Source organism: Peromyscus californicus, unplaced genomic scaffold, assembly GCF_007827085.1.
Source record: "Peromyscus californicus insignis strain IS unplaced genomic scaffold, ASM782708v3 Scaffold_17__1_contigs__length_78620276, whole genome shotgun sequence".
NCBI classification, from domain to species: Eukaryota; Metazoa; Chordata; class Mammalia; order Rodentia; family Cricetidae; genus Peromyscus; species Peromyscus californicus.
The window spans coordinates 24,348,188-24,360,802 of NW_026294469.1; the positions used below are offsets into that span (position 1 = coordinate 24,348,188).

The window sequence follows — 12,615 nt, forward strand, 5'->3', positions numbered from 1 at the left end:
TGGGTTCAAGGCAGAACACTAAGATGTTAAAGGCACATTCGTCTTTACCAATGGAAATCATAATCACACCCAATGGATGTTACGCATCGGCCAATGGAAAAGGAACCTATCAAGTACTGAACTACTAATGGGCCTATAAGAAGGAAGGTAGTGTCCCATATGGATCAATGGGGTGGATATTTCCTAACAGGTAACAGGGAGGATAACAGTTTTAGGATAGAAGATCAATGGGTTATTGGGGTTAGCTCAAAATATCCATCTTTTAGGTACCTTGTCTCATCTCCCCACCCTCTTAAAAAGTCTTTGGTGTTGTCTGAGGAGAGTAAGCGTAAACTCCTCAACACATGACCACCCGAATTGGAGCAAGGCTGGGCCGAGGGATGGGGCTACTGGGGGGGAGGGGGATGAAGGACCCGCCCACCTCTCCGCCCCCCAGCCGAACTTGCAATTCCCCTCCCGGCCGCAGGGGGCACTGCAGGCCCCGGGGAGGTTGGGGCGGAGCACTGCGAGGGGCTGACAGCTGCTGCCCGGCTCCGGAGCGCTGGGGGCGCTGTGCGCCGCCCTGGCTGTGCCTCCGCTCCCGGCCACGGGGGGCGCTGCGCGGCGCCGGTGGTTGGTGGTGGCTGTTGGGGGGGTGGGGGGGAGCGGCGGCCGCGGGTGGTGCGGAGGGAGGCCTTGCGGGTGGATCGGGCGCTTGGCGGCGGAGGTGGTGGGAGGCGGCGGGCGGGAGCGCGGGTCCGGCCGGCCCTGGCGATGGCGGACGCGGCGGCCTCCCCGGTGGGCAAGCGGCTGTTGCTTCTGTTCTCGGACCCTGCGGCCTCAGCTTCGGCCTCGGCCCCCACGGCGGCGGCAGCAGCGGTGAGCGGAGATCCTGGGCCTGCGCTGCGCACTCGGGCCTGGCGAGCCGGCACGGTGCGGGCCATGAGCGGGGCGGTGCCCCAGGACCTAGCGGTGAGTGGCGGCCGAGGCAGGCACGCGAGGCCGGGGCTGTGGGGCCTGTGGGCGGCCTCCCTGGGGGCCTTTGTGAGGGGGGTGGCGAGGCGGGGGTGACCCAGTTCCGCGCCCCCGGCTCTCCTGAGCGCCCCCCGCCGGCACCTCGGCGCCTGGGCACTCGGGCTCTGGCCGGCGTGGCTTCCGCGTCGGGGTGCGCGCCCCAGTTTCTCCTGGGGGGCGGCCGGGGTGCGAGGAGCTTTGCTGCTGCTGCTGCTTCTAGCCGGGAGGCCCCGCCTCCTGGGCGACCCTGCTCAGCGCACCCCCCCCCCACACACACACACACGCCCTCAGAGCAGGCTCTCGAACCCCGGATTCCCGGGTCCCGCAAAATTCGGCTAGAAGACGCGGACCTGGAGTCCCCAGGCCGTCTCGGGGGACTCCCATCGGGTTCCCTTCCTCCGGCATCCCCGAGTGCGGCCGGAATGTGGGGAGTTGCGGGAGGCTCAGAGGCTGCAGTTGGAGCTGCTCGGGGCTCCTTTTTATTTATTTATTTTTTTAATCTGGCACTTACTTCCTCCTTGTTGGAGCAGGGCTCGGCCTGGCGGTCCCCAGGAAGGCCAGTTCTGTGGTCTGATTTCGAGCGCCCTTCTTTTGGCGCTTCTGGGTGACAGGAGCTGCCGTTTTAGCTTTTTGATAAGTTTGAGGTCTGTGCTAGTAGCCGAATGAGGCTGCTGAGTGGCGGTTTTTGCTTCTAACTCGGTTACTCCCCCCTAACCTTGAGAGAGGTTTTGCTTTGAAACTTTGTATTAGGGTTTGGCCGCTTGCCTCGGTGTATCTTATGGTGAAAGTTGTTCGGTACGAAGTTAAGTAGCATTCGAGACCGTGAGCTTTTATTTTTGCTAATGTGGCGGCAAAATGCTACCTTTTGAGTTTTGTCAAGCCTCTTTAGTTCCTCATTCTGATAGCGGCCCTCCCCTAGCTCCTCTGGCGAGATAAAGCTATGAAAAATGGGCGGGAGGGGTATTTTGGGATTACCTATCGATCAGTAAACAGAAAGTGAATATTCTTGATGAACTTGATTCCGCAGACATTTTATTCACTAAACAGGAACATATTTTGTGAAATTTAGGATTAATGTAGCTGTCTGCTGCTCGTTTTGCTTCCTAGTCTTCAGGTGTTGGGCTGTCTTTCTATCTGATAAGCAACCTTTGGGTTTTGTTTTGTTTTTGTTTTTTTTTTTTTTTTGGCTTGTTCCTGGCTCAAGCTTTACCTCTTCTGCTTCAATTCTACTTGCTTTGATCGTTCTCTGGGATGTATAAAGAAAGCTTGTTAGGGTATTTATGAAGCTTTTGTGGAGTGAATTTGTAAAAAGATACCACAACAATAAGGAGTCGGGGTGGTGAATAAGACGGGAATTTAACTCTAAATTCCTCTGCCCTTTCTACGGAATGATGGGTATAGGTCGGATCGTGGCGGTTTCTTTGATTCACTAATCCCCCCACCCCCGGAAGCAAAGCATTCTTGAGACCCACCCATATGCGCATACCTGAGGCATCGGCATTCCAGGCTTTTAGATTGAGATTTTACTTCCCAGTACTTTGAATAGTGGTTCCCATGTTTCCTCCATCAAATGAATTGAGCTACTGAGCTCTGCACCTGAAATGGCTACCCATTCGCTGATGTTTGTTGGTCTCCGTGAGGGCAGAGGTTTTTGAAGTACACTCAGTGCTGGACACCTACTAGGGCTAAATACTTAATAATTTTACCACTTGGTCAGTGGAAGTGGATTTTCCACCCAACTAAACACTTGCAATGATTCTTGGAAAAAAGGAAGGTGTTCTTACAACGGTGTTGAGGTCTTGTATGGCACAATGTGAATATTGAAGCAAAGGTAGGTTTGGTGAATATATTTGTGCATGTCTTGTACTTTTATCCAGGGACATATATAAGAAAGCAGTCACAACAAAGCTCTGGCTGGGCCTTTAAGTTTTTGTTTTTTTTTTTAAACCTTCTTGAAGAACTGTTCTAGAATTGCTGTTACATTGGAGTTCTGTTAAAGACGGTGATTCGTGAGAAATCTGAATTTGCCGTTTTGTTTTCCTTTTTCATTGACGAGAATGTCTTTGGACTCTGGGCATGTGGACCTTTCCAATTTGCACCACACTTTGTAGTAAACACAACTATCTTCCAATCAAAAGTGTTCTTCCTGTACTCAAGGGTGGAGTTTGCCAGCAGCTGTCCTGTGATTGGGCAGATTTTCTTTCAGTTATGTTTAAGAGGTTTTCAGGCGTGCTTGGTTTTGAGTAATGCATAGCAGGGCGCCCCCTGTTAAGGATGAGTAATTAAGGGTTGGATGAATGAGTTTCTGAAGTGATTGAAAACACATTTCTCAATTTCAGGCTCCATTAATACCCTCTTTCTAAATACTTTTTGACCCCGAAATACTTAAGAGTATATTGGTGGTACACGTAATGAACCTTTTTTATTTCATTACCAATGCCATGTGCTGCCTTAAGGTATGACGTGGAAAAAAATGAAAACTAATACTCTATTCCTTGGGAAATTTGTTGGTGAGGGTCGTAAGAGTGGGTGTGTTCACCAGCAAGCTTCTCTTTGGCAAGCAACTGCTGATTTTTTAACTAGATACAAACCCAGTTTTTCTCCTCTGCTTCTCTTGGAATAGCGACTTTGTAGTTCAAAATAGATTGTGTGTGTGTGTGTGTGTGTGTGTGTGTGTGTGTGTGTGTGTGTGTTTTAATATGTTGCAAGATCAGTGGATTTTGCATTTATCTTATTTCTTAATCTAGTTGTATACATTGAGTTCCTAAATAATTATTGGTCCATACAAGCTCCAGAGTCTTTCAGACCATTACATATATAGATACCCAGACAAAAATACCATGGATTTTCCTCTTGGTTATAAAAGTACAACTATTTACAGAATGTTAAACGAAGTTCTAGACATAAGAGCACAGCAGTCTTGACCCTGCCAGCTCCACCTTACCAAGGAAGAATATAGTTCGGTCATTTAAGAAGAATACTTGTACATGCAAAAGCTATGAAAACAGGGCCAGGGTTGGAGCACGTTCAGTGTGTTTGCACAAGGCCCTGCCTTTACTACACCCATAAAGCTCTCCACAGAGGTTGGCTCTTTTTTTCTTTTTTCTTTTTTTTAAATAAATGCTATCTTTCTACAAAATATCTGCTACTGGCTCTTTACCAAAAAAAAAAAAAGGCCAAAACACTTCTTTAATTTTCTGTGTACGGGTGTCTTTGCCTGCAAATGTGCATGTGTGCCGTGTGCATGCCTGGTATCTGAGAAGGTCAGAAGAGGGTGTTTGATCCTCTGGAACTGGAGTTAAAGGCAGCTGTACATCAATAGCCATCTATACTGTAAACACTTCCCAGTTCTCCTCAACCCTCCCAGGAGCCTTACATATACTAGGTAGGTCCTGTACCACCGAGCAACACTCCCAGATCTTCATCATTTTTTATAACTTTCATATTTTATAGAATGAGTGTGCCATGATTTAGTAATTTCCTTTTTTCTCTTGGTGGACATCCACTTTATTTAAAGTCTTCTTTGGAGGGGCACTGAATAAACTAATCTGTCCTTAGTATACCTTGTGTTTTGTTGGTTTTGTGATCCAGGCTTCATTTGTGTATTTTAGGCATCCAAGGGTGAGATTGTTGAGTATAAGCACTTTTATTTCATTAGGTAATAGATGGTTATTTTCCACTCACATTAAGATGTTTCATAGTCTCACAAACGGTGCTGTAGTACTTGTTTTCCTTCCTCTTTCTTGTTGCTAGTCTAGGAGGTGAGAAATAGGATCTCACGTTTTCATGACTACTGGTCTTTATCTGGGTGTATTTACTCCTCTTCCTTCCTATTTATGCACCTTTTGCTCTCTTGAGGAATGAGTTATTTTTATTATTATTATTATTATTATTATTTTTATTCTGAGTTCTTTATATGGTTATTAACCCTTTTCGAAATAGGATTTCTCTGTGTTACAGCTCTGGCTGTTCTGGAACTGGCTTTGTCGACCAGGCTGGCTTCGAACTCACAGAGATCCGCCTGCCTCTGCCTCCTGAGTGCTGGGATTAAAGGCATGCGTCACCACTGCAGGCTGGTTATTAACTTGTATTACCTCTCTAGTATATTGTAATCATAATCATATACTTTTTGTTTGTTTTTGAGATAGAGTTTCTCTGTGTAGCCTTGGCTGTCCTGGAACTCACTTTGTAGACCAGGCTGGCCTCGAACTCACAGAGATCCACCTGTCCCTGCCTCCCAAGTGCCAGGATTAAATTAAAGGCGTGGGTCATCACCGCCCAGCCTATTTTTCTTTTGACTTAGTCCATATGTTGCTTTGCTCTACAGGAAAAATGTTAACAGGATGGTAGTAGATCATGCCTGTAATCCCAGTGTTTGGGAGGCTGAAGCAGGAGGATCAACATGAGTTTAAGGCCACCCTGGGCTACAGAGTAATACCCTGTCTCAAAACAAAAACAAAACCACACACCAAACAAGCAACTCTAGAACTCTAGATCTGGTTTTAAGCGCTTGGAGCCTGAAGGAAAGCACTCTACCAACCAACCTAACCCCCCATTCGTTCATTCATTCATTCAAAATACTTTATTTGTGGGGAATTCAGGGCAAGTGGTTATGGGTAGCAGGGGAGGCCAGCAGAGGGCATCAGATTCCCTGGAACTAGAGTTGCAGGTTTTTGTTTAGCCACTCTCTGTGGGTGCCAGAACCTAACTGAGGTCCTGTAAGAGCAGCACTCTAAGACATCTCTCTAGTCTCCTGTATTTTTGAGACAGTGCTTTATTGTAATCCAGGCTAGCTTTGAGCTCCTACTCTTCCTGCCTCTATCTCCCAAGTTCTGGGACAGCTCTCTCTCACTCACTTTGTTTGTTTGTTTTTTGTTTTTCAAGACAGCGTTTCTCTGTGTAGCCCTAGCTGTCCTGGAACTCACTCTGTCGACCAGGCTGGCCTTGAACTCACAGAGATCTGCTTGCCTCTGCCTCCTGAGTGCTGGGATTAAAGGCGTGCGCCACCACCGCCTGGCTTTCTCTTTTTTCTTTTTTGAGACATGCCCACTATATATGATCCATGGTGTGCTTGGAACTCATTATGTAGACCAGGCTGGTGAACTCAAGTGCTAGTTAGTATCAAAGGCCCTTTCCACCTCTCCTGACTCACTTTATTTAATCTTTGGACCTTCTGTTCACCTGATGGTTTTTCATTGGCTATAAAATAGGCGATCTGATTTGCCCTTTCTTTTTTCCTGCTGTCTAATGAGTTGTGGTCCTGCCGATTGATTGACTGAAGCCTTTGTTGTTGCAGGATGGTAGAACTGAATTCTGCTGTAGGTGGAGCATTGGTTTCTTTGGCTATCACAGCTGTCTCAGCTTTTCAGACTTGCAAGAAGGACTAAAGGGTATCTGCCTTAATGTTAACTTTCCATCTTTCATTTCTGTTTCAGGGTAAGAATGGTTCTAAAATGTTCCCTTTGTTATGATTTGAGATCTCTATTGTAGCCTTGTTCTGACCAGTACCAGATGACTTGTATCTGGAAGTTGGAAGTCTTCGATAAGGATGAAAGAAAGTGTATCTATTTCTCACCCCCACCCCCGTTTGTTGTTGTTGTTGTTGTTGTGTTCTCACGCGGGGTCTCACTGTGTCACTGGCTGACCCCCCCCACCCCTGTTTGTTGTTGTTGTGTTCTCACGCGGGGTCTCACTGTGTCACTGGCTAACCTGGCACTGACAAGGCTGACTTCAGACTCGCAGAGATGCACTTGCCTCTGCCTCTGAAATCAGTTAGAATTAGAGGCCTGGGCCACCATACTAAGCTGCCTAGTATTTTTACAGCAACCTTTTTCTCTTTGTGCCAGAGTAGGGAAGGTGAACCATAAAATACCTGCTTCCCCACTGTGTCTCTAGATGATGTCATTATAATCAGGTCCAAGATCATACCGTTTCTCCAGTGTACAAACTATCGTTTTTACTTGCTACCTACTTCTAGAATTGTCAGCTCTGATTGTAATAGAGTGTGTGGTTTGATGCTGGAGGTCAAGCCTAAGTACTCTCCCATGCAGCTACACCCCTACTGCTATCCTCTACTCCCCACCCCCAGTCATGGTCCCGCCCCCCATTTTGTCACTTTTAGGATTTATTGATTTATTTTTATGTTAATATATGTTTTGCCTATGTGTAAATAAAATATATTTTGTGGATCAATATATGTTTAAAGATTTATTATGTATACAGTGTTTTATCTGCACATATGCTTATAGGCCAGAAGAGGGCACCAGATCTCATTACAGATGGTTGTGAGCCACCATGTGGTTGCTGGGAATTGAACCCAGGACCTCTGGAAGAGCAGTCAGTGCTCTTAACCGCTGAGCCATCTCTCCAGCCCCAATATATGTTTAGAGAGCTATGTTGTTTTTGAGACAGTCTCACTGTGTCACCTTGGTTGTCCTGGAACTCCTTATAGGCCAGACTGGCCTCAAACGCTGAGATCCTCCTGCCTCTGCCTTTCAGGTGTGAGCCACCACACCCAGTTTGGAGTTTTAGATAAACTGGGCATGGTGAAGCAAGCCTATGCTTTCTAGACTTTTGGAGAGTAGCTTTAAATGAGATTCTGCTCATCTGAACGCTAAGATTGTGTACTGTTTAATTGGATCCCCTCTAAGAACGCCTATCATCCTAACTCCAGAGCTCCTTTTTGTTTGTTTGTTTGTTTGTTTTTTGAGACAGGGTTTCTCTGTGTAGCCCTGGCTGTCCTCAAACTAAGAAATTCGCCTGCCTCTGCCTCCTGAGTGCTGGGATTAAAAGACATGCGCCACCACCACCAGGCTTCTACCTTTTTCTTTTTTTTTTTTTTTTTTTTTTTTTTTTGATGTGTACACCAAGTTGGCCTAGACTCCACAGAGATCCTGCCTCTGAGTTCTGGGATTAAAAGAAAGCACCACCACTCTTGGCACCACTCCATGTGCCACCACTGCCCGGCCCTGTTCATATTTTTAAAAAAACATTTACTTTGTCTAGGGTAGTGGTGAATGACTTCAATCCCAGCAGAGGCCTGAGGAGGAGGAATTCGAGGCCACACTGAGCTGTATAGTTTGTTGTAGGCCAGAAAAAAACAAAATAAACTAATAAAGATGTTGCTGTGTAGCCCAGGATAGCCTGGAATTTGAGAACCTCTTGCCTTAGCTTCCCAAGTGCTGAAATATCTGGTGTGCTCTGCTGCCCAGTTTAAAGTGCTGAAATATCTGGTGTGCTCTGCTGCCCTGTTTAAAGTGCTGAAATATCTGGTGTGCTCTGCTGCCTAGTTTAAAGTGCTGAAATATCTGGTGTGCTCTGCTGCCTAGTTTAAAGTGCTGAAATATCTGGTGTGCTCTGCTGCCTAGTTTAAAGGCCCTCCCTGTCTTTGCAACCCATTGTTTCAACGTTGGACAACATGCCCACCCACATCACAGTGTCCAGCAGTGACTTTCCCTTCCTTCACACAGTCAGAGCTTTCCTCCTGCCCACCCACGTCACACTGTCCAGCAGTGACTTTCCCTTCCTTCACACAGTCAGAGCTTTCCTCCTGCCCACCCACGTCACACTGTCCAGCAGAGACTTTCCCTTCCTTCACACAGTCAGAGCTTTCCTCCTGTCCACCCACATCACACTGTCCAGCAGGGACTTTCCCTTCCTTCACACAGTCAGAGCTTTCCTCCTGCCCACCCACATCACACTGTCCAGCAGTGACTTTCCCTTCCTTCACACAGTCAGAGCTTTCCTCCTGCCCACCCACATCACACTGTCCAGCAGTGACTTTCCCTTCCTTCACACAGTCAGAGCTTTCCTTCTTCCTGCATTGTCTGGTTTGGTCGGGGTTTGCAATTTTGGTTGGTTGGTTTTTTGAGACAGGGTCTCACTTTGTGGTCTTGGCTGGCCTGCAGCTGACCTGCTTCTCACCTCCCCCTCTCCCCCATGCTGCACGACCATGCCTGGCTGGGTTTGTTTTTGTATTTAAAGCAGAGCACTGAATGTGTCCTTGACTGGTCTGGAACTTTGTAACCAGCCAGGCTGGCCTTGGCCTGGTGGTGTAGGTGTGTGCTACCCTCCAAGGTCTCTTAACGGCCTATTTGTTTACCAGGGATCCACACACACATCACTCCGTTCTCATCTGCCAAGAGCTTGTAAGCACTTGTGTGTTCTCCTAGCTTATTCTGGTTGACTTAGTCTCCCCTTCACAGATAGACCCGGAACAGGAGATAGGGAACATTTTCTGGTGGTGGTTTAACAACAGCTGTGGTGGGTGGGTCTGTGGGTTTTCCTGCCCTAAGGCCCAGGGGACACTCAGCACCTGTTACTCTTCAGTTCTCCACTGCCTTTGATAGGTTGGTGACTTTTAAGCCCTCCAAAACACAGCATGCCCAATGCTAAAGTGTCCTTTATTCTTGTTCTCCAGATGGGTAAAACTAGTAGTGACTCAAGTGCTGTGGCCTCTTAGTTTTCCAGGAGGGTAAGTGCCGTGTTTTTAGGGACTTTGTAGGTAATGGGGCTCTAGGGGACTGACTCACTAACCAAATTCTCTGGAGACTGATTTGAAAATCGATATGCAAGGTTATTAATTTACAGTGGAGGATATACCTGTAGAGATGAAAATCCTCTCATCTGCTCAGGGTAAGAAGATTTTTGCCTTGTGAAGAATTACACAAGGAAAATTGGGTGTGGCCCAGGGATCTTTACAGCAAGCAGCCCTCACTTTGTGGGCCCTTACTCCGATGGTGCCTTCTGTGGTCCATTGCTGTGTTCTTGCTCCCTTTTTAGGATAGCCTAGCATGTAACCCAGGCGAACCCTGAACAATCTACCCACCTTAGCTTCCTGATTGTTGGGATTATAGGTATGCACCAGTATACCCAGTTTGGGCTTAGGTTTTTCTTTTCTCCCTTTCCTTCTTTCTTTCTTTCTTTCTTTCTTTCTTTCTTTCTTTCTTTCTTTCTTTCTTCCTTCCTTCCTTCCTTCCTTCCTTCCTTCCTCCCTCCCTCCCTCCCTCCCTCCCTCTCTCTCTCTCTCTCTCTCTTTCTTTTTCTTTGGAGAGGAGGTCTCAGTATATAGCTTTGACTGGCTAAAATTTTATGTAGACCAGGCTGGCCTCGAACTCACAGATATCCGCCTGCCTCTGCCTCCCAAGTGCTGAGGTTAAAGGTGTGCGCTATCGTGCCCAGCTTTGTTTTTTTGTTTTATTTTGGTTTGGTTTTCACAAGGTCTGTCTGTGTAGCTCTGGCTGTCCTAGAACTCACTCCATAGACCAGGTTGGCCTTGAACTCAGAGATCCTCCTGCCTCTGCCTCTTGAGTGCTGGGATCAAAGGTGTGCACCACCACTGCCTGGCAGATGTTTTGTTTTGACTGGCCTAGGCAACATGATGTTATTTTTAAAAGATAAGTAAGAGAGGCAGAGAGGGCCGTGCGGTGGTGGCGCACGCCTTTAATCCCAGCACTCGGGAGGCAGAGCCAGGTGGATCTCTGTGAGTTCGAGGCCAGCCTGGGCTACCAAGCGAGTCCCAGGAAAGGCGCAAAGCTACACAGAGAAACCCTGTCTGGAAAAACGAAAAAAAAAAAAAAAAAAAAGAGAGAGAGGCAGAGAGATTTCTATAAAATTTGAGGATAGCCCTGCACAATTGAGACCTTGTCTCAAAAGGGGAAAAATGATAAACTGGGTGTGGTGGTGTGTTCCTCATGGCTGAGGCAAAAGGATCATTTCAAATTCAGTCCAGATTTCGCTACATAGTGAATTCAGTATACATATATTGATCTCAGCTCCAACAAAACTCTGGGGCTAGGGATGTCGCTCAGTTAGTAGAGGACTTGTCTAGCATGCATGAAGCCCGGGCTCAATCCCCAATCTGGCATAGGTGTGGCATATGCTTATAATCCCATCACCAGGCAGGTAGAGGCTGGAGGGTTTGGTTTTTGTTTTTTGTATTTTAGATAGGGTGTCTGTGTAGCTACAACACATTATGGGAGCTTTCTATCCTCCTGCCTCAGCCTCCTGAATGCTGAGGTTACAGGCATGTCCCACCATGCCTACCTTGGTAACAGGAAGTTTTGAGTAGACTTCTTTGTATTTAGAGTAATTAAGATCATTGCAGGAGTGGTATCACCAGATTATTAACGTGCAAGATTTTTGATATATTTTTACGTTTTCTTGTCTTGTTTGAGGCAGGGTCTCAGCCTAAGCTGGCCTGGAACTCCCAATGCTGCTTTAGTCGCGCAGGAGTGGTAGACCTAGAGGGTTTACAGGCATACACTACCATGCCCGACACTTGTCCCTTAAAGGTTGTACCAACTTATGCCGTGACCAGTAAGTAAAGCAAGCTTGCCTAGGGAACGATGCTGACCCTCCAGGCAATCCTCCAAGGCCCTTCTTGTTCCTGTTTATAGGCAAAGGAAGTGAGGCTCCAAGAGGCTAAGTGAAACATGGGGGAGTCGGGTACGAATCCCTCCCTAACATTGATTCACAGCGCCTCAAAATGCCGTACATACCTGAATTATTCGGATTATCTGTCACCCCCAACTACTTTCCATTTAATATCCATAGTATTAGGTGGGTATGGAAAGTTATCGCTTGGAAATTCAAATAAACTGTAAAGAGAAAATTGTTATTGAAAATAGCAGCATGTAGTCATGCTTCATCACTCACTTTAGCTGTCCACATATCCTACAGTTTGGTGACATTGCACGTAATTCACATTAGAAATAGGAAGAGAAACTAGGCGTCCAGAGTCTTAGTAACTGACCTCTATCTCCTTACTCTCCAGCAACCATCGCAGTCCGCTGTTATTCTCTCGAATTTCTCTGAACACTTTACAGTCATATAACCTTACCGGGGGTTTCAACTTTCTTTCTTTGTAAATGGTCTTCTTACAGTTTCTTCACTTCATAGTTTATCTTTTAAGTCTAATCCAAAGTTAATTTTTCCCTTTAAAATTAATTACCTAAATAATAAATGATACATTCAGATGTTTTATGTCCATAGGTAAATTCTACTCTCAGCTGTAATCAGAGAAACCTCTCTTTTCAGTGAACTGCAGTGAGTGTACAGACCCATGGCTGCACAGGGTGCTGAGAATGAATGATGGCTGAGTGCTCAGCCCTGAACAAGACGCTCATACCATCCCCTTTGAGGCTCAGAGAGCAGAGTGGAAGAGGGGACAGATAGAATGTAAGAGCCTGGAGACAGGAAGAAGGGTTGTCAAAGTCCTGCTCAAGACACAGCCAAGCTGTTACCATCATGAACCAATCAGCAGTCAGCTGTGGATGGAGGCGGGGCTTAGGGGCCGGACTACTGGAAGGAAATGGGAACCCATTCTGTCCCAGTTCTCCTTCTTGTAACTACCTAGTGTCCAACATCTGCAGCTTTCTTTTATTCCCATGTCTTGGGAGCCTTCACAAAATCTATTAGATGTCACTTTTTAACACTTGTTTGTGTTTATTCCATAGTATCTGTTGTATTTTAGTCATCTAATTATAAGATACTTTGTAAGGCTGGAGAGATGGCTCAGAGGTTAAAGAGTACTGGCTGCCCTTCCAGACGTCCTGAGTTCAGTTCCTGGCAGCCACATGGTGGCTCACAACCATCCTGAATGAGATCTGGTGCCCTCTTGTG

General features: G+C 46.7%; 1 protein-coding gene across 2 annotated transcripts in view; it reads left to right on the top strand.

Annotated features, from left to right (window-relative positions):
• Positions 1-711: 711 nt before the first annotated feature.
• Positions 712-12,615, top strand: part of Kdm3b (lysine demethylase 3B) — a 63,118-nt gene continuing 51,214 nt past the window's right edge. For both annotated transcript variants that reach the window (XM_052741863.1, XM_052741864.1), the window contains exon 1: positions 712-951. In XM_052741863.1, the coding sequence (XP_052597823.1) occupies positions 754-951 (198 nt within the window). In that variant the 5' untranslated portion in view covers positions 712-753. The remainder of the gene's footprint in view (positions 952-12,615) is intronic.